The sequence below is a fragment of the Protopterus annectens genome, chromosome 12.part0, assembly GCF_019279795.1.
Source record: "Protopterus annectens isolate FY-2018-M chromosome 12.part0, PAN1.0, whole genome shotgun sequence".
NCBI classification, from domain to species: Eukaryota; Metazoa; Chordata; order Ceratodontiformes; family Protopteridae; genus Protopterus; species Protopterus annectens.
Window position 1 is genome coordinate 1,156,392,007 of NC_056746.1, and position 23,238 is coordinate 1,156,415,244.

General features: G+C 41.6%; 1 protein-coding gene across 2 annotated transcripts in view; it reads right to left on the reverse strand.

The window, feature by feature from the left end:
• Positions 1 to 23,238, reverse strand: part of ACSS2 (acyl-CoA synthetase short chain family member 2) — an 822,457-nt gene that overhangs the window by 638,637 nt on the left and 160,582 nt on the right. For both annotated transcript variants that reach the window (XM_044090187.1, XR_006367143.1), the window contains exon 3: positions 4,111 to 4,202. In XM_044090187.1, coding sequence (XP_043946122.1) covers positions 4,111 to 4,202 — 92 coding nt within the window. The remainder of the gene's footprint in view (positions 1 to 4,110; positions 4,203 to 23,238) is intronic.

Here is a 23,238-nt window from a genome sequence, read left to right on the forward strand (position 1 = left end):
TCAAGCCAAAAGTTCCTCACCAAAAAGGATAAAGGGTCTCAAACATCAAGAACTCCAGCTCTATTCAGTCGCTACCGCTGCTCCTCAGAGGTGACTGCCCCCAACATACAAAGGGGTGTCAAACCCAGATTTGATGAGAACCTATGAACCTAAGTCGTCACGAAAGTACTGAAGAAATCTTCATTCTGACTGCTGATTTCCCTCCTTGGGACTTGCCAATTATCAATCAGAATGAAGATGTAAATGGGTGCTAGATCTTTGTGAAACTGAATATTTGTTTTTCTTGGGCAGGGAAACAAACTATATAGCCAAAAGGCTACTGCAGCAGTGGGACTAATGAACATGTGAAGGTTCACACCTCTCTGTTAAGATGTGATACAGCTCTGACAGAAATTCATATAGTTATCGAAGAAGTTGCTGATATAAAAAGAAGTTATGTACTCACCACAATGTTCCATCTGTGTTGTCTGCTTCAGTCTTCATCAACCTGTGGGTTATGGTTCCACCTGCAGAACCAACTTGGCTGTTAGCAAGCTAAAGCTTCCGAACTAGAGCTCCTCCTACCCTACTCATAATCCCTTGCTCCCCCCAGATACCTCAGATCGAGTTTGCTGCCAATTTTCTTAGAAGAGAAGTACATATTTTAAAATAGAAAGCTTAAGGGATGCTCAGGAGCTCAAAACAGGAACAAAGGTTCCTAACACTATTCATCAGGTCTTTCAGATACAAGGAAAGGGGGAAGGAAGGAGGGAAGGTTGATGAAGACTGAAGCAGACAACACAGATGGAATGTTATGGTGAGTACATAACTTTTTTATCTGATGTTGTCTGTTCAGTCTTCGTCAACTTGTGGGACAGAGTACCCAGCTACATAGATCTGGGTGGCCTTCATGGAAGGATATTCTGGAGCACTGCAGAGCCAAAGGTAGCCCTATTCCTGGAGATGATATCAAGTTTGTAGTTTGAGATAAAGGTGTGAGAATTTGCCTATGAAGCAGCTGCACAAATGTCTTCCAAAGAGACCCTAGACCAAAAAGCCTAAGACGTGGCTATGGACCTTGTGGAATGAGCTTTGACTTGCCTAGATAAGGGAAAATTCTTAGAAGAGTACACATAAGAGATACAATCCCCCAACCATCTAGCTACGGTAGCTTTGACAACCGCTTTCCTTTTTTTAGAGTCAGAGAAAGCCACAAACAGTTGGCCAGATTTTCTGAAAAATTTTGTTCTATCCAGGTAGAAGCACAACTTTCTTTGAACAACAGGTGCTGCATATATTCTCCCTTAGTCTGAAAATTTGGGAAGAATACAGGAAGGCTGGTGGATTGATTAATAGTATTTTCTGTAGCAACCTTGAATAACAAAGAGGGATTTGTATATAGGGTAACTCTGTCTTTATAAAAGATAACCCAAGCAATAAACAGTAAAATGAAAAAAGCACAGCACAACAATCCGGTTTATTGATGGATTAAGCGCTTTCAATCCCAATTATAACAAGACTTCTTCAGAATCACAAGACAATACACAAACCCACTTTTAAATACCCCTCATTCAACGTCACATGATTTAAAGACACCAATAAACAGCACAAATGAATTAACTACTCACTTTTCACAATCTTAAAATGAGTTAAACACATTATTTAAAAAAAAACAAGTTATTAAAACACTTTTACCTGTTCTCTACAAAAATACATTTATATGCACATTAAATATTATTAAACTTTATAGGACATAAGCTTTAAAATATTAGAGATAGATACCTAATAATTCAAGCCAGGTGGCACAGTAGCATTTAATTTAAGTTGCCATAGGGCTTCCTTGCGTTCAATTAGTTCACCCCATGAACCACCCAACAGATTTTTATATACTGTGCCCACACCAAAAAACAAGAAATCATGGTCAGGGTTCTTCTCCACATGTTTATATAAAGAATTACTCAATTGTTTATTCTTTATATAATTTAAATGTTCATAAATTCTATCCTTGAATTTATGAACAGTTTTCCCTACATAGAACCCCTTGTATTTCCTACACAAAGCGAGATAAACCACTCCTCCAGATTTACAAGTACACATTATTCACTTTTACTTCCCTTGCTTCTAAAATATACTTACACTGGGTACAAGAGCCACATTTGAATGTCCCTTTTCCTCTATTACTCAATATTCTGTTCTGATTGTTATACTCTAGTAACTCTTTTAAAGATCTCCCTCTTCTAAAAACCATCCTTGGCCTATGTCCCACCAATCACTCACCCCATCAAAACACTGGAAAATTTTCCAGTTGTTTTTTAAAACCCTCAAAATAAATTCATACTCTTGCATATAAGTCATAATAAATTAGCAAAATAATTTTTCTTTCTGATTTCCCTTCTTTTCAAGCACATTTAGTCCTTCATTGGTTGAAAGTATAGGTGTTCTATGCCCTTCTCTTCTTTTGAGCGAAACCTTACCTGATATTTTTGTCACCAAATCTAAAGGATAACCCCTGGTCCCAAACATTTCCATCAAATATTTACGTTCTTTTTTGAAATTATTATCTTCTGAAATCATTCAAGCCAATCTAACAAATTGTCCCTTAATTATCCCTCTTTTTTGATGCATAGGATGGCAACTACTGTAATATAAAAAATGTTCGAATATGCAGCCTTTCTAAAAATAGAATTCTGAAATACATAGACTATTTCCATCTGACATGTCACTTAACTGCTAAGCAGTTTTAGAATTAATTTACACCCTATTAGTCTTTTTTTTATTTTTTCTTACTATATCCTCTAACACACTCTAGTCACTACAAAATGTGTTTTTTCCCCTTTAGGAACAATTATGATCTTGCAGTAAATGAACAGCTTTAGAAGTTAGATCTAAAGACATACTCCACTTCAGAAGTAACCATGCACACTGAGGCACCATGCCAGTGTGAATGGAAAGATGCAAAGAAGGGAAAATGTTTGGTGAATTTTATTTCAAGAAGATGGTTTCTGATAGTTTTGGAGTGTTTTTGATGATCTATTTCTTGCCAACATGAATAATGCCGGTGCAGAAAGTTCCAACGTGAAAGCTTGGAACTTGTGCCTAATATGGAAAAGGTCAGCAGATTCTTACTAAGCAAAAATAATGCAAACATGTTCAGTTTTAATTTACCAGTGATTATAGTTTAATACATACAACATATTCTACCCAGATGTAAAAGTAATATAAAAGAGTGAAGTTTCTTGTGTTTTGTGAGACAAGACTTTGATTGCTTAGTCTCCCACACATTTGTTCTCTGTAATAAACAAGACTATTCTTCTCTGCTGAACCATGTTGCCTGAAGTTATTTGTACAATAACACCAGGACCTACCACATATGTATACTGTCACATTGAGACTATGGATGCAAGAAAAATCATTACCTGTCAGATAGCAGACATCAATCCCTTCCAGTGCTACAGTCCAGAGGACCCCCTGCAAAGTGACTCTTCAATGTAACCAAATTACTGTGAAGTTATCTTCAACTGTGAGAATAAAAAGTGGATGGGATGGTAACTATTAAATAAGGAATACCTTAAACCACTTAAGGTTTTACTTAGTAGAATGGTGGTGGACACTGGTGAATTAGTTAAGGACTCAAAAGAAGCCCAAATTAGCAGCCAATGAATGACAAAAAAGCAAATTAAACAAAACTAATATTAAAAAACTTGCAGAAGTGAAATGATGTCATTTATGGCAATATATAGTTCTATATAAATCATATAAGATATAGAGCAGAATAATCTACATGGAAAATGATCCAGTAATAATAAACATACTCAAATGTTGCAATAAATCCATATTAAAAGCTCACATATCTGCTTAAGTAAACCCATTATGTGTAACTTGACGTGAAATGACTCCGTTTTAAAGTATAAATGAAAAGAATCCATACAATCTATACAATAACTAATTACTACACAATAGCTAAAATTACTAAACTATATTTTGGAATAATTGTTAGTATTTTGAAAGGTGGCAGAAATAATATATACTTCATGTTTTTTTTTCAGCTTACAAAATATGCAGCAGGACATAAAATTAACATAAACCAATTTCTTCAGGGTACAAACCTTTGAAACAGTTTCACCTTCATACCTTGTTCTCGAAGAACATTAGCACATTTGCAGACATTCTGAAGGAGTTCATTATACGTAACTTTCAAAGATGTTCCTGGCTTGTTTCCTTCCCTGTAAGACCACACAAAATACATCAAATATTTTATGAGATTTCAGAATACCATTATCATTCGTATTTCTATTCTAATCTGTTGAATAATTCTGTATCTCCAGTTTCATTTTCTTGCCAGGCTCTAAAAGGAGTCCTTAACTTAATGAAGAACAACGAGAGGCAATGTTGTTCACAGATGCAATTCATATTCTGTGGTAAGCCAACTGCAAGTTTAGATAGTCACAAATGAACATATCTAGCAAACTATGCTCATCAAACCTAGGAGCTGATTGCTTCAGTTAAGCAACATTATTCTGGTATGAACACACCACCACAATATAATGCAATACAGTTGTGTGACATATTTATAATTCTGAAACTTTGCCAATAAACTCCTGCAGCAGGTTCATGACAAAAGGGGACTTGGCTTGGCAATTGCTATGACCAGTGCTGATGTTTTGCACTCACCATCCTGGGACTATTCCATCACTGCTAGTATGTTAGTACAGATCTGTCATCCCTCAATTATCAGTACTGGTTAGGTTAAGCTACAAGATTTTCAGCAGACTCTCCACTTATACTTCTCCACTGCTGAAAACAATGCCTTAATAAATATCTATTAAAGCATATAAAACTCAAGAGTTACTGATTATCCAATATTCTTAGACATCACAGTTTTGAAGATCTACTGTTATAGTGAACACCACACATAACAAACTTGATTTCTTTGCAGTTTCTTGCCAAATGGGCCACACTAACCCATAATAAGCAGGCCCCTGTCAAGGAAGGGAAAGAGAAAACTAATAAGAACACCACAAATTATCAGCTTTACTCATAAAATATTCTCACTCTAGAAACAATATCCAATGTGTCTGGCTTTGTGAAAATGCATACTGACAGCCATATGGCAATAGGACACAAGCCATATACTAAAAAACTGTGAAAAAACTACACCTGTTCATACAGCTATTCGGTCGATTGCTCAAAGATTTGTCTTGCTCTGTTTTTATAGACCGTAAATAACTGAGGCCTACATGGAATGCATCTAGATCTAAAAACTGTGAAGCATTTTACAAAATAAGTCTCATGAATGAAAGCCTTCTCACTGCTTTCATAATCTGGACCACCCTTAAAAAAAAACATTAAACAAGGAGATTTAAGGATTGAATGCTGGTATGTGAAATACCCAAAGGATAATGCAGGCATTCTGGAGTTCAAGGGATTTTCCAAAATGCATGCATGGCTACCTGGAGGAGGCAAATGCAGCTATACTGTCTCAGGCATCTGAAAGCCAGCAACATAGCAGCCACCAAGCCTGTTTGCCTATCCATGCTTCTGGGCTTTCAGTGACAAAACTATAACCTTTAGCAGGGTTGCTCCTGCTCCTGCAGGGCCTTATGTGATGGTGTAAATAAGGGTTACATTTATTCTGTTGAGTCATCTGACAAGGATGCTTACCCTGATAACAAGAAACACAACAAAAAAGTCTCAAACATTTTTTTTTCAGTTCTCTGACATAAATTTTACTGCCAAACAAAAAGGACACTTAAAAAGGGCTTCTGTAAAGATCACTTTTGGCCCTCAGTGAAGGGAGTGAGCAAGGCCAGACACAGAATCACTACACCACAGGTAGTGGCTCTACTCAACATATTTATTTTTATTTTATTTTGAATTTGTAAACTGGTATACAGCACTGATCCAATTGGACCTATTTTAGTCTACGCCTGGTAACAAACACAACAGGTACATGTCATTATATACAGAATGAATGAAAACATAAAATATAATAAGTAATGAGTTACTTTTATTGCATAGACTTTGATGTTAACAGCATCCATCTGGTGGGAGAGCATATTTGTTTGTTCATTTTCAGATAACTAGACTAATGCTTCAGCCATTCTAAGACATACAATGAGCGATGAAATCAGTGACTTATTATTGTTACTGTTAAAAAACATGGAAACAATTCTTGAAATGATTCAAAAATGAAAGTTACATATTTGCCATAACATTAGATTGTTGTGATTCACATCTGTTCACTTCAGACGTTGGACTGGTAGCCACAGTCAGCATTTGCTCAGCACTTTTTGATACTCTCTTAGGCTCAAAACTCCTCCCATCACTCCCATAATGTTTCCCACATCCACCTCTCTCAGGATCGAGTTTGCCTTGGACTTTCAAAATGGCTGCACATTGAGAAACAACTTAATTCTAGCTCTCCCAGTGTGAAACTAGAAAGTTATCAGAAAAAGCCAGTGGACCTATACTTCTGGATAAATTTCAGTAACTGGATAGTAAGTCCACTGCCTGGATGCCAGGAAAAAAAATACAGAGGACCTTAAGGAAAATCAGCTACAAAAGGTAAGGAAAAAATACTGACTGTGAAAACTACTGCAGCTGTTCAGCAAAAAGCAGTGCAAGCTTCAGGCATGACTTCCAGTAAAGTATGAGACAACTGCACACAGACCTGATTAAAATAAACGCAACACTGATGGAGTATATCAACTTAAACAACAAAAGGCTGGGAAAAAAATCAAAGAAGCTTTAAACAGATATTCAGACAAGGTGATAAAACTGCAAAACTCAGAGTCAAAATGAAGAAAAGGTTGGCTGAATATGAGACTGAAGAAGAAGAGATGTTTCAAAAAATAATAGAGTTAGAGGACACAGCACATAGGAAAAAGCTGAGATTTTCTGCTGTACCTCAGAAGCTAGAAGGAACAGACTGTATTAATTTTATAAAAGCACAAATAAGCAACTGGACTGGTATTCCACAACAGGAACTGTTAATTGAAAGGGCACATAGTGTGTATGCTCCAAACCTGGCTATGAGAAAGCAACCTCAACCTTTAATAGTAAAGATGCAATCCTATCAGCACAAGGAGTTGATTCTGACAAAACTGTGGCAGAAGGACAAAGTACAAAAAGTAGGAGGCAACAGAGTACTTGGGGAGAATGACTACTCATTATACACCAGGCAGAAGAGAAGTCAATTTATTCCATTATTCAGGGAATGTCGAGAAGCAGGCATGAGATACAAAGTCCTACACCCAGCTATCTACAAAATATTTTTCTCTGGAGGGACAAAATAATTTTTTGATGAAATATATGCTAAGAAGGAAATACAAAAGTTTGTCCAACAAAAGGTGAGCTGTGAAACAGGAGATTCTTCTACTGTTCTTCTTGTAATAAAGAACAAATAGAGACTATGCCAGTGAAACCTTTTCCAATATTTTTCCCTGGAGGGACAGAATTATTTCTTGACGAAGTATATGTTAAGAAGGAAATACAAAAGTTTGTTCAACAAAAAGTGAGCTGTGAAACAGGAGATTCTGATTTTGTTCCTCTGGTAATAAAGAACACAAACAGAATGTGGCAGTGAAACCTTTTCCAATGTTTTAACAGAAAATACTTTAGAGAAGGAAAAAAGCACAATAGTTGACTAGAAGAATCAAGAGTACACTGGAAATGAAACAGACAGGATATGGGTGATGGAGATCCATCAGCCCCTTTTCCCATTTTGCACATGGGGTCGGGGTATCACTTCAGCACTGAAAATCATCCTGAGCCAAGCTTTTACACCACTGGGTGGCTAGCCCTGCTGTGGTAGTTTATTCATACCACTCACACACACACACACACACACACACACACACACACACACACACACACACACACACACACACACACACACTCTCACCTACGGCCAGTTTAGGGTGTCCAATCCACCTACTGCATGTCTTTGGAATGTGGGAGGAAACTGGAGCACCCAGAGGAAACCCACATGACCACAGGGAGGACATGCAGACTCCACACAGAAGGCACCCCAGCCGAGAATCGAACAGTACAACCTCTTGTTGTGAGATGACAACTCTAACCACTGGACCACAGCAGCCATAAAACCAGTAACTTGGAAACTGACAGATTTGGGATTACAAAGCAATAATTATATTTGTGAAACAACAGAACAAGCAAATCTGGAAATACTAGACTTTTTTGGACTTTGTTAAACTTGTAGGAGACTCTAAAGCATATGCCCTACTTTGTCATTAATGTTCGGAAAAATACAAGAGGGGAAAAGGAGGGAGAAAGTTAACTGTAAGTGTTTTTCTTCATAGTACTATTTTAATAGTGCATGATTTTCTTTGCATGCTAGAAAGTGAAGATTTCTCAGTTATTTTTAAGTGCACCAGGGATACTAACATAAATAGGTACTCCTGTTTCTTAATTTTCTTTTTTCTTTCTCCCTTCTTCTCTCTTCCACCTTGTTCAGTTTTAAGAGATGTAGGCAGTGCAATGTAAAATAAATCTGGTTAAAAAGTATAACAAAAGAAAAATCAGTGTGTGTTTTCTCATTTTTGCATAGGGGAATGACTGGATTAAGGACATTAACTTGATCTAGTTTTAAGAGAAAGCAAGTAAATGAAAATGAATACTGAATTTTCTCAGGCTTTTTTCTAGTAAATACATGTATGGTTAGCAATTTTTTATCTCATTCTCATGTCTCCAGCAGACAATCCTATCAAGAGAAATGGCTAGAACATAATGTTCTCTGAAAGTATTCAAGTGCTTTCCCAGCTGAGAAAGCTATAAACATAAGACAAAACCAGACAGCACTTAGTAGAAGCACAGGCTGCACCACATGTCTTAGCATGAAAATCCCTTATTTCAGGTTACCTCAAGTCTCTGAATGTGGTGCAAATTTGGAACATTTGTTCCTATTAGGTGGTTCAAACTTCAATTTTTTGAAGACATACACAGTTTTGCGTGTGATTAAGAAGTTAACAGGTTTTAGGGGGGTATTGAGGGTATGTTTATTTTTTTGTTTGATGGCCTTTAATAAAACAAAAAGTTCTGAAAGATGTGACAAATGGATATGACAACAAAACAATGTATAAAAGATCAACCTGCCGAACAGTGTATGCATGTAACACAAACGTTGGAACAAGACATTTAACAAAAGAGCTGTTATACATAAAGCTGGGAATAATAATTTTTAATACAACAATGCTTTCAGTAATGTCTTTAAATGTGAATGGTGTCACAGAGAATTACAAAAAATAAAGAGTAGTGAACTAAATTAAGAAAACAAAGAGTGCAAATAACTATGCTATAGGAGACACACTTGGAAAGAACTGAACATGTGAATTTGATAAAGAAAGCTTTTCAGGATGGTTGTTCAGCAGAATATCTAGGGCAAAGTAAAAGAGAAGTACTTATATTAATTGCAAGACAAGTTCCAATAGTGATAGAAGAGGATAAAAAGGATAATAATGGTAGATTTGTAGTACTAAGGGACTACTGGCAAGGGAGGAGGATTACACTGGCATGTATTTATATTCCACCTAAAACTGCTATAATGGAGCTTAAGAAAATTCTGGGAGAAACAATCATCTCTCAACAAGGAATATTACTTATAGGTGGGGACTAGAATTAGATGTACAACAGTGAAGATGTGTCTGGGGACCCCAGAAGGGAAAATATGACAAAGGAGGGCAGATTTTTGAAGAAATTTTTATTTATTATTATTTACTTATTTATTTTACATTTGTTTACCAGGAAAGTCCGACTGGACACATGTCCATTTTCAGTCGAGGCCCAGGGAGAAAATTTATGAAAACGTTTGGCATGGAAGATGGGAGAAAGTTAACTGTGTTTTTCTTCATAGTACTATTTTAATAGTGCATGATTTTCTTTGCATGCTATAAAGTGAAGATCTCAGTTATTTTTTAAGTGTACCGGGGATACTAATATAAATAGGTGCTCCTATTACTCTTTTTTTCTTTTTTCTTTCTCCCTTCTTCTCTCTTCCACCTTGTTCAGTTTTAAGAAATGTAGGCAGTGCAATGTAAAAAAAAATCTGGTTAAAAAGCATAACAAAAAAAAAATCAGTGTGTGTTTTCTCATTTTTGCATAGGGGAATGGCTTGATTAAGGACATTAACTTGATCTAGTAACAAGTCTTAAGAGAAAGCAAGTAAATAAAAAAGAATAAGAAGTTATGTACTCACCATTACGTTCCATGTGAGTTGTTCATCTCACCTTCATTCTTAACTGATGGGTTCAGAGCTGATCCATCGGCTCCGGTACGGCCACATGCAAAGCTTGAGGTCTTCCAGTAGCTCGAGGCCAAGCCCCTATCCCATGATGCACTGTGAATTACCTCAGATCTTGTTTGCTGCGTATACTATAACCATATATAATAGTTATTCCCCTATAGAAGGGAAGACGAAATTGAGCAACCAGGATGAAACCAATATCTAGGTCAACTATCAGCCAGGAGTGGGTAGGAGGGAGGGACGTAAGAATGAAGGCGAGATGAACAACTCACATGGAACGTTATAGTGAGTACATAACTTCTTAATGTGAAGTTGTTCAATCTCACCGTTAATTCTTAACTGATGGGTAGCGTCCCAAGCACCATCAATCTCGAGTGGCTCACGGGAGTACATTTCTCAGGACCGTGGACCCAAAGGATGCTCTATCCCTGGAGACCTTATCAACTTTGCAATGAGTGATAAAGGTATGAGGTTTTGACCAAGTGGCTGCTGCACAAATGTTATCGAGGGGAAGTTTGGCTGAAAACACAGAGGATGTAGAAACTGTTCTGTTTGAGTGAGCTTTAATCTTGTGTTGCAAGGGCATATTAGCAGCTGAATAGGCAAAGGTGATACAATCAGATAACCATTTAGACAGAGTTGTTTTAGCCACTGGTCTACCTTTCCTGGATTCAGAGAATGAAACAAAAAGCTGGTCTGATTTCCTGAAATCTTTTGTTCTATCCAAATAAAATCTGAGCTGTCTGTGAACATTAAGTTGGTGCAGCATATACTCTTAACTTGTTGGAATGATTAGGGAAGAAAACTGGTAACTCAATAACTTGGTTAATATTAGTTTCTGAACAAACTTTGGGCAAAAAAAGAAGGATTTGTCCTAAGCGATACTCTGTCAGCATGAAAAATCAAATAAGCAGGGTTGACAGATAAAGCCTGAAGCTCTGACACTCTGCGGGCAGAAGTAACAGTTACCAGAAAAATCATTTTCCAAGACAAATATTTGAGGTTACAAGATGATGCTGGTTCAAACGGAGGGAGAATTATATGTGAAAGCATAAAATTTAGATTCCATGGAGAATACGGAGTTTTCACAGGTGGTCTCATATGAAATGTCCCCTTGAAAAAAGCTTTGGATAACTTGTGGGACATATTTAAACCGTCAGCCCCAAGATGAAAATTAGAAATAGCAGCCAACTGAACCCGAACTGTTGCTGCTGCCGCTCCTTTTTTAAAGATCATAGTCAAGAATTCTAGTATGGATGTCATGGGGGCTTGGTTAAGGATCAATATTATTTTTAGAGTCCCATATGGAAAATCTCTTCCACTTACTAAGATATAATTTTCTAGTGGAGGGCTTATGAGAAAGCAAAAGGATCTGTTTTGTCTCATTGAAAAGGTTATGAAGCCTGGCTATGAGGGAACCTGGAACAGCCAAACTGTCAGCTTCAATGACTGCAGAGAGGGATGAAGGTCCCCCGACGGATGTGTCAGGAGGTCTGGAACTGGGTCCAGAATCCAAGGATCCCCAAAGACGTGAGGTTGAAGGAATGGGAACCAAATCTGCCGAGGCCAATGAGGGGCTATAAGAATGATGGTCCTTCCCAGGGATTTTGCTTTCTGTAGAACCTTGGGTATCAATGGTATTGGTGGAAATGTAGAGAGGAGACCCGAGGGCCAATCGTGTACGAGTGCGTCCCTCGGGGCTTCTCCCGGAGGGGGAATCAGGGCAAAGTAGCTTCTGCATTTTGTGTTGATGTGACTGGCAAAAAGGTCGCAGCAAGGCTGGCCCCATTTGCAGAAAATCCTGTCCACAATCGCTTTCTTGAGGGACCACTCGTGTGGCAACATGATTGCCCGGCTTAGTTTGTCTGCTATCACTTTGGATCTCCCCGGGACGTGCATTGCCAACAGAAAGCGCTGGGAGGAGACAGCCCACTGCCAAACTCTGAGGGCTTCTCGGCAAAGGAGGTAAGATCTGGTTCCCCCTTGTTTGTTCAAATACCAGCCTACTGACGTATTGTCTGTCTGAATCACAATCGTTCCTAGAGGAAGAGAGTCCTGGAAGTACTGCAACTCCAAAAGTACTGCTCTCATCTCCAGGATATTGATATGCAAATGTGACTCCAGATCAATCCATGTGCCTTAGGCAGTCATTCCCTGAAAATGCCTCCCCCACCCTATCAGGGAAGCATCCGTGGTCACAATTGCTACTGGAGGGGGTAGAACAAAGGGGCGACCTATGGTGACATGAATAGATGTCAGCCACCACTGGAGGTCTTTCTGGCAAGAGCTTGTAAACAATATTGTGTGGTCCATGGGTACATTGAAGGATCCACATGTGCATTCTTGCTAATGGTATGGCAACAATTGCTGCTGCCATCATACCCAATACTTTCAGAACTTCTGAAGCTGGTGCTCTGTCTTTTGAAACCAATGTGCTGGCATGCTGACGAAGAAGAAAGACTCTTTCTATTGGTAGCCATAGAGTGGTGGTTGAGGTGTCTAGCTCTGTCTGGATAAAAACGATATGGTGCGATGGCGACAAGGCAAACTTTTCTGAGTTGACTGTAATGCCTAGATGATTGCAGAGTGACAGAGTGTACTCCCTTGCCTGAATCAGTTGATGCCTGGTGGTGGTGGTAAGGAGCCAATCATCTAGGTACGGAAACACCTGGAATCCTAGACACCTCAGGTAAGCCGTGACCACTGTCATGCATTTGGTGAACACTCTGGGGGCTGTAGTAATACCAAAGGGCAGGGCTCGAAACTGATAATGATTGGCTCCCAGCCGGAAACGCAGGTGATCTCTGGGTGGCCTGGCCATCTTTATGTGGTAGTACGCATCCTTGAGATCTATCGAGCACGTCCAATTAGCTTTCCTTAAGAAGGGAAGTATAGACTGAAGCATGACCATCTGGAACTTCTCTTTCTTTACATATTGGTTGAGTCTGCTGAGGTCCAAAATGGGTCTCCAGTCCCGTTTTCTTTGGAACCAAAAAGAATCTTGAGTAAGTTCCGGATCCTGTTTGGTCTGCTGGGACTGGCTGGATGACTCTTTTTTCTAGCAACTTTCAGACCTCTACAGTTGCCTGTTCCCTGCAACTGGGTGGAATGTCAGGGATTCTCCTTATGGTCGGGGTGGTGTGGCAAATGGTATCCTCTGGAAATGATATTTTGTACCCAGCTGTCTTTTGTTATTTTTAGCCAGGTGTCTGGGTACAAAGATAAGCAACCCCCGATTGCCTCCAGAGCAGGACAGTCGGGCCTCCTTTCAGGAGCACTGGTAGGGTTGCCCAGAGAACTGATTTCTGTCACCCTGTTGTTGTGGACCCCCTCTGCCATTATTACCCCCTCCTCTGTCCCTGGAGGGGGGTTCACCACGTGTCCTGAAAGGCTCCTTGGGCTTTCCAGAACCACATTTTCCCTCCCCTTTGACCTTTGGGATAAGGTCGGGTAGAGGTGGAAAAACGGACTCCGATGGCAGACAGAGTCTTTCCCTCCTGTTCACACCTGGTCAAGGTTTCTTTCACTTTAGGCCCAAAAAGGGATGAGACATCAAAGGGAGTGTTTACGAAGGATGACTTGAAGGACTCCACGAAGGAACACAAGCACATCCAGGAATGTCTTCTGAGAGCAATTCCTGTACCCGCTGCCCTACTCGTCCCATCAGCTGCATAGGATATGAGACGCATGGATGAGTTGACAATATAATTTAGGGTAGAAAGCTGGGCAGCAACTTTATCAGAGGCTCCTACAGCTACTGTACCCTGAAGAGTATCTCCCAATTCCTTAAAGAGATCTCTTTGCAACCTAGAAAAATGGGTTAAGTAGTTCAGTGAACGGAGAGCAAAAGTCGCTGAACTGAACATGCATTTCCCATATGTATCCATAATCCTAGACTCTCTATTAGGAGGCTGGATAGATGAGAAAGTCTCAAACATTTGCTTTTTGTTGGCCACCGCCACCACCATGGCATCAACAGGAACTCCTTTGGCTAAGAACATTTTGTCTAGTGGGGCTGATATAAATTTGTTAGGCCTCCTAGGGACAGGTTCTGTAGAATCCGGTGACTCCCACACCCATCGAAAAAGCAACTGCATGAGCTCATCGAAGGACGGAGACACCCAGGAGGTGGAGGGTTGAGACCCAAAAGCCATCAGGAGAACTGACTCATCCTCAGTAGGGTTTTTGGACTGCCAATCACCCCTCTGCCTAAGGATCTCAAGTATCTCAGCAAAGGAGATATCCTCAGAGAGAGACCGTGGGGACCCTTCTGACTCATCCAAGTCAGTATCAGATGTTAAAGACTCCTGTGAGGAGTCCAAGTGTCTCCTCCTGTGGGAAGTCCAAGTGTCTCCTCTTGCACAATCTCTTCCTAGGAGCCTCCTCAGTGGGGGCTTCGGGAGAGATCTCGGAAGAGCAGGGGCCACCCTGTGGGGCTACCTGGGGCTCTGGGTCTCTATTCTTAGCCTGGATCATGGAAGCAAAACAGGCATAGATGCTTTAGGGATGAGGACGCAAGGCCTGAAGTCAAGCATGTCTTGGGAGACAAAGCTCTCCTTATGCAATCGAAGGCACCACTGCTCCAATGGGAAGGAGTCAACAAATCCGAGGGAACCGTCAAACCCTCCCACACCGAGGCAGTGGGCTCCGAGCCGGAGGTAGGAACCGAGTTCATCCAAGCCAAAGCCCCGAGAGGGAGAGTCAGCACCAACAAGTCAGTTCGACTATCCTCTCCGGATCCAACTGGAGAGTCTCGGCTCCTAGAATCCCCAGTCGGCGCCGCGGATGTCAGAGTGGATGTAGCCGAGGACACTGGAATAGGCCTCGACCCCACATCCACAATCAACAGGTCTGATTCTTCTGGCTATGATGGCTCAGAGGAGGAGTAGACAAAGCAGGAGTAGTGGTCATCCTTTCAGATTTGGATATGGATTGATTGGTGCAGAAGCTTCTACAGGCACCAGGCCTTGCTAACTTGTTGTCGGCTCCGACCCAAGCGGCTTCTTCTTCTCTGGCTTATTTTTTTGAATGTTTGGAGTCCTTAGATTCAACAGATGACTTGGAGGACTTAGAAGATTTGCTTGCAACATCCTGGTCACTCAATGCCTCTTGAAAAGGGTGTTTTATCAAATCCCTGTCCATTAATTTCCTTTTTCTCTCTAACAGAATCCTGGATGAAAACGAATGGCAGATAGAACAAGATTCTTGCAAGTGGACAGCCCCCAAACAATATACACAGGTAACATGCCCATCAGTGACTGACATTTTTTGATTACAGTCCAGACATTTTTTTAAAACCGGACTTGGGTTGTTTGTCCTTATCATCCGCCATGATATTAATCTAAACTCACACAGATCAAATTAGTGTGAAAATAATAATAATAGGCTCTAAACACACACACACACACACACACACACACACACACACACACACACACACACACACACACACACACAGATGAGCCTGAGATAAAAGTATCCAAAAACTCTTATAACTAGAACTATAACTACTATAGAATATGCTATCTAAACAAACACACTCTGCCCAAAGTTAACTTGGCCAAAACAACAAGGCCAAATATTTAAAGAGTAAATATATATCAACACACGGGAAGGGGAACTGCAAGGAAGCTATAAGAGCTAACTATCTAACTACCTATGTCAAAAAATTACTAATGCTATATAATAAGCTACTAAATAGAACATTTTAAAGTTTACTGGCCCGAGCTTTCACTGGAACCTCCAATCAGATGCCGTGGCAAACTAGATCTGGGGTAATTCAGAGTGTATCATGGGATAGGGGCTTGGCCTCGAGCTACTGGAAGACCTCGAGCTTTGCATGTGACCGTACCAGAGCCGAGGGATAGGCTCCGAACCCATCAGTTAAGAATGAACGTCGAGATTGAACAACTTCACATTACTGAATTTCCTCAGGCTTTTTTCTAGTAAATACATGTATGGTTAGCAATTTTTTATCTCATTCTCACGTCTCCAGGAGACAATCCTATCAAGAGAAATGGCTAGAACATAATATTTTCTGAAAGCATTTAAGTGCTTTCCCAGCTGAGAGAGCTATAAACATAAGACAAAACCAGACAGCACTTAGTAGAAGCACAGGCTGCTCCACGTGTCTTAGCATGAAAAGCCCTTATTTCAGGTTACCTCAAGTATCTGAATGTGGTGCAAGTTTTGAACATTTGTTCCTATTAGGTGGTTAAAACTTCAATTTTTGAAGACATACACAGTTTTGTGTATGATTAAGAAGTTAACAAGTTTTAGGGGGTATTGGGGATATGTTTATTTTTTTGTCTGATGGCCTTTAATAAAACAAAAAGTTCTGAAAGATGTGACAAATGGATATGACAAGAAACAACTGCATAAAAGATCAACCTGCCTTACTGTGTAAGGGGAGCATAAAGGAGACCCAGGGGCCAATCGTGAACAAGTGTGTCTCTCGGTAACTCCCCAGAGGGGGGATAAGGGAAAAGTAGCTGCTGCATTTGGAGTTGATCGGACTGGCGAAAAGATCGCAGCAAGGCTGTCCCCATTTGCGGAAGATCTGTTCCACTATTTCCTGCTTCAGAGACCACTCGTGAGGCATCAAGATTGCCTGGCTGAGTTTGTCAGCTATCACGTTGGTTGTCCCTGGGATGTGTGTTGCCACTAGAAAGCGCTGGGAAGATATCACCCATTTCCAAACCTGAATAGCCTCCCAACAAAGGGGGTAAGATATGGTTCCGCCTTGTTTGTTGAGATACCATACCACCGACATGTTGTCTGACTGGATAGCTATCGTGCCAAGAGGAAGAAGGTCCTGAAGTGCTTGCAATGCCAAAAGCATCACCCTCATCTCTAGGACACTGATATGCAGGTGAGCCTCGTGATCTTGTCATGTGCCTTGAACAGCCTTGTCTAGATAATGCCCCCCCCCCACCCTATCTGTGAGGCATCCGTGGTCACAGTAGCTATGGGTTGGTGAGGAAGGAATGGAGTGCCTGTCGTTAATTGGTTGGGCTGAATGCACCAACGGAGGTCCTTTTTGCAAGACTCTGTTAATATGATGTGGTGGGATAGAGGCAGTTTTTGAAAAGACCACTGGAACGATAGAAACCATTGAAGAATTCGCACATGCAATCTGGCAAGAGGGACTAGCATTATGGTGGAGGCCACGGTCCCTAAGAGTTTCAGCACTGTCTTTGCCTTGACTTTCTGAAGGGGAAGTAGACGAAGAACTTGTTGTATGAGATTTTGTGCTCTTTCTGCAGAAAAACGAGCTAACATGGCGACTGTGTCTAATTCTGCGCCTATAAAAGTCACAAATTCAGAGGGCGATAAGGCAGACTTTTCCCAATTTATAGTAATCCACAACTGGGCACAAAGTTGGATGGTGGAATCTCTGGTTTGAAGGAATAGATGCCTGGTGGGGGCGGTCAGGAGCCAGTCGTCCAGGTATGGAAACACTTGGAATCCTAGATGTCTCAGGTGAGCTGTCACTACTGCCATATATTTGGTGAACATTCTGGGGGCTGTGGTGAGACCAAAGGGCAGAGCACAAAACCCCCTAACAGAGGGAGTATAGACTGAAGTGTCACCACCTGGAACTTGTCCTTCTTTACGGATTTGTTTAGTTTGCTGAGGTCCAAGATGGGCCTCCAGTCCCCTGTACGTTTTGGCACTAAAAAAGAATCTGGAGTAAGTTCCGAATCCTACCTGGTCTTCGGGGATGGTTTGGATGACTCTGTTTGCGAGCAACTTGTTCACTTCTACAGTTGCTTGATCCCTGTGATGGGGTGGAACATCCGGGATCCTCTTGGGAATGTGAGGTGGAAGAGAAAAGGGTATGGAATAACCTCTGGTGATAATTCTTTGTACTCATTTGTCTCGGGTGATGTTTAGCCAGGCTTCTGGATATAAAGAAATGCGACTTCCAACTGGCTCCAGAGAAGCACAGCCGGGCCCCACATCAGGAGCGCTAATGGGACGGCCTCGAAATGAATCACGGCCTCCCTGGTTTTATGGTCCGCCCTTGCCTCTAGGGCGACGTCTACCATTTGCTCCTCCTCCTCTAACTCTGAAGGAGGAGTCACCCTGTGCATCCGGGAAAAACCTCTGGGACTTCTTGAACCACATCTTACCACCTCTCTGACCCTTGGGGTATGGTCTAGAGGGGACGGTAAAACGTATTCCCACGGCAGACAGCGTTTTCCCTTCTTGCTCGCACCTGGTGAGTGTGTCTTTTATCTTAGGTCCAAACAAGCAAGAACCGTTGGTAAAGGTAGGTTTTAACGGCTCCGCAAAATTACATGAGCACATCCAGGAGTGCCTCCTAAGGGAAACTCCTGAACCCGCTGCCCTGCTTACTCCATCGGCTGCATAAGAAATCAGCCTCATGGAGGAGTTAACAATGGAATTCAAGGTGGACAACTGAGCAGACACCTTATCAGGGACTCCTTCAGTAGATGTACCTTGTAGAGTCTCTCCCAACTCCTTAAGGAGATCCCTCTGAAGCCTTGTAAAATGTGTTCGGTAATTCAGAGATCTGAGTGTGAATGCCGCTGATGAAAAGACATGCTTCCCATCTCTATCCATCGTTCAAGACTCCTTGTTCGGCAGATGGACAGATGAAGAAGTCTCCACTAGTTCCTTCTTAGTGGCCACCGCCAGCACCACGGCATCTACAGGCACACCCTTGGATAAAAATTCCTTCTCTTTGGGAGCAGACAAAAATTTATTAGGTCTCCTGGGAACTGGCTCCACGGCATCAGGAGTCTCCTACACCTTCCGACTAACAAGGTCTAAAAGTTTGTCAAAAGGTGGAGACACCCAAGAGGCTGAAGGTTGAGACCCGAAAGCCTTCAGGTACACCGACTCCTTATCAGAAGGGGTAACAGTGGGCCAGCCGCACCTCTGCTTAAGGATCTTCAAGATGTCTACAAAGGAGACATCATCAGAGGACGACTTGGGGGACCCTTCTGGCTCCTCGAGGTCGGTGTCAGAGGTAAGAGACTCATCCTGGGAGTCTACATGCTTCCTTTTGCATGTCCTCTTCTGAGGGGGATCCTCAGAAGGATATTCCGGGAAGGTCTCAGAAGAGTGGGGGCCATCAACCAGGGGCTCCTGAGGCTGTGGGTCTCTGCTGTCGAGAGAGGGAGGGAGTAGGTGCTGAGACGGAGGTTGGTGCCCGAGGAGGAAGAGTGTTGGTACCCCTCGGTGGAGCTGATGAGTGGGACAGCCCACCCCGCATCATCTCAAAGGCAGACCTCTCCAGCTCCGAAGACCTCCTCGGCTCCAAGGAGACAGAGGAAGTCATCAGCTCTAGAGCCATCGGCTCCGAGATAGATGTAGGATTCGACCTCACCCTAGCCGACGCACCGAGAGGGAGACTCGGAACCGAAGAGGTCCAGGTCCAAGTGTCCCTATCGGGCCCAACTGGGGAACTTTGGCCCCTAGACACCACAGACGGCACCGAATGTGTCGGACCAGAACTTGGCTCCGAGACAGCCTTGGGGTGAGCTGGAACCGAGGGTTCCACAACCAGCGGTACCGAACACTCCAGCTCTGAAAGCCCAGCACAGCTCGGAGGAGGAACCACAACGGGGGAATGGACTCAAGTGGCTCCGGGACTGACTGGGTTGGAGCCAACAGCATTTTAGGTAAGGCAGACGACTTCAGGAGTCTCAGCACTACTCTCTCCACATCTTCTTCTGATAGGCTCTCGGAAGATCTGAAAGACAGTGTGGGAGATCTGGACCTCTGTAAGATAGGGGACCTTAACGTTGGGGAGACCGGCAAAGGATCTGTGGACCAGCTCCAATGTTTGCTATCAGTAGTCGGCTCCGAAATGCATGGGGCCGAAACTGAAGTCCCTGTATCAACAACCACGATTAGCTCCAAGATCAGTGCAGCTGAGGAGGTAAAAGTCTTGTCCTGTTTAGAAAGTTTAGGAGGCGGTTCCGAAGCACCGGATGGTGCTGAGGAATCCTCTTGGTAGGTTTAGTCTTGTCTTTTTTGGATGAATGGGATTTCAAGGAAGAAGACGAACTGGCCAAGTCTTCCTCGAAAGAAGGCTTGAGGAGACATTTCAAAATTAGCTTTTCTTCCGCTCCTGTAAAACTCTGGAGCTGAAGGAATGGCAAAGCAAACAGGTTTCCAGCAGATGGATGGCTCCGAGGCAATACACACAATTACTATGGCCATCCGTAATTGACTTTTTCTGAGAGTATTTTACACATTTCTTAAACCCCGGGGGTTTATGGTCTTTTGCCTCTTTAGACATGCTAACCGGAGAAGCAGAAAAAAACACAGCACAAACACAATGAGGACTAGATCTTCTAACTTAAACGGGCCTAGCCCTTACCACACTAACACTCACACGACACGAGAACTAGGTCCTCTAACCTAAACGGGCCTAGCCCTGGGAAGCGAAAAAAAAGGCAGAGAACTAGGTCCTCTAAATTAAACGGACCTAGGTAGAGAGAAAGACTAGAGGTCAGATACTACTAACTAGACAGCACACACACTAATACAGATTATGAAAATGGCCAAACTGTCTCAGTGGAAACTACGGTCAAACACTAAGCCGTAAAACAAGAAGGGTCGAAAATATCAAAAGACCCTTTACATCAACTGAATAACTAGATATCCAGATAAATATCTAAGAAGGAAATTCTAAATACTGACTCTCTAATACTAATCAACACTGCACATGAAAAACAAGTTAAATTGAGCGCAAACGCGCACCTTAACTGGAAACACTAAATATCTAAGTAATAACTATTTAAATTCCAAACGGCAAATATCAAATAAGCGCAAATGCGCATGATAAATAGAAAAAGACTAGCACACAGGATACCAATGAGAACAACAAGGCCAACGGCCAACCAGTTCTCAACAATAAGGAATCTAAAGTCAAGAAAAACACTTCAGCAAGTCTGAAAACTACCCGAAATACTATTAAACACTGTCAAAAGCTATACGAATTGTAACGTTAAGCTGTAATACAGTAAAAATAGAAAAAAGTGTTAAACTTAGCCACAGCCAAGAAGAAGCACATCTGAACTTGTAGACGCGGCAAACGAGATCTGGGTATTGTACTGATGCACCATGGGATACCTACCTAGCCACGAGCCAACTAGAAGACTTTGAGCTTTGTAATAGGCCGATCCTCGGCTCCGAACCCATGTGTAAGAAGGAAGGCGAGATAGGACTACAGAACATCTGTTCTTTAGGAAGGGAGGTCAAGCATGTCGCAACATATGCTGAGTCACTAGTACAGTGGATAAAAAAATCAGACAGTTCAGCAAGCAGCAAATCACAAAGCTAGTGTATCATGAGAAATGGTACAATATAACTCCAAGAAAAGGACAACGGATGGGAAAATAGGTCCCAGATTGGTAATGGTGGAACAAACATCATGAGTGTTGTTCTCAATTTACATGTCTCAGCACTGAACCCATATGTTGTTCACCATCTTCATCAAGGACACAGAAATGGCCTTAAGAGTAAAATGTGCTAATTGACAGATAGTAGCAAATTCTAAAACAGTGTGTGCAAAGTAAAGGGGATAAAGGATCTGCAGAAAAACTATATAATCATTGTACAGGTTCTGGTAACCTGTTTTCTTTACTAGGATATGTACAATAATGCAGAATGCAGTTAGAAAATCAAGGACAGTGTATGATCTGGGAGAAGCTGGATAAAAGCAGCAGGAAAATCAATACTGAGGGTTGTTAGGCTATATTCTCAAACAATCTTCATATCTGTGGCACAGTGTCCATCCTAGATCAAAACCATTTATCTTCTTCACTTACAGCTCTTCCACGCTTCCCAAAAAGCACACTTCCAGCCTTTAATTACCTGTAAAAGCTCCCGAGCTACCTAACTCCAAAATGTCTGTCTGTTCACTGGATTCATTCAGAGTATAATCTTCCCTTACTTATTACTTAATGCCCCCAAACCCCCACAAAGCACTGTATTACTTTGTTTTCTCAATGGAATTTGCTTTAAAGCAGTACTGTGGTTTGAACTTTGCAATGACTTTGTGAAGTGTCCTCCTGTTACAAAATGTACCTTGCAATAAAACATAGCTGAAAAAGAAGCTCAGACCCCATTACTAAGGCTACAGCCAATGTATGCAGAAAGATAATGGTTTCACACCTTAAAGTTGTTAGCCAAGATGAAAATGACCAAAAGGGTGGCAGCAAGGATAACTTCTGAGCAAGGGATGCAAAAAGGCTGCAAACTCCAAACATATGGGATTTGATTTGATTTGATTGAGAAACCAACCAGGGCTTTAAATGTTTATTACAGCTTAAGAAGTTTCCATCTCCAACTGATGGGGTGATGGGTTGTAGGAGAGGAACTACAAATGTCAGTAGGTGTAACCAGAGAATATGACAGAAATCTTACAGAACCTGAAAATACACAACAAATAAGATGCATACCCTTAAGTTAATTAGCAGTTATATCATTAGGGGACAAGGTATAAACCAGTGGGTTGGTTCAGAAAAGAGAGCAGAAGCATTTTTATGCAGCTAATGGTGCCCAGCTGAAACAAGCTGAAAAGGAAAGCTGTTCCTACATACATCAGTACTTAACTTCAGCAAAGGTTGGGTTATGCAGATGGGAAAGTTGCCACCCTCAGTTCTGACAATCCTGTTTAGTGCAGTGGTCCAAGAATCTAAAGGGTGTCAAGTGGAACGAGGAAATAAATATCTTTCACTCACTGTTTTATCTTCCTTGGGAATATGGCCTGAGAATATTGCTCGGTTTATACCACACTGCTACCTCCTCAGTTGTAACTAGAGGAACAACAAGAGGGGAAAACATACTGGACCTGATCATCACCAACATGGGGACTCTATGCTCCAGACCAGAAGTGTATCCCTCACTGGCAAGATCAGACCACAAACTAATCTCACTGGATATTCACATCCCGACCCCACCCCCTGCCCAGAAAACCACAGTGAAAAACTTCTCTAAAGCAAATTTCACACTCC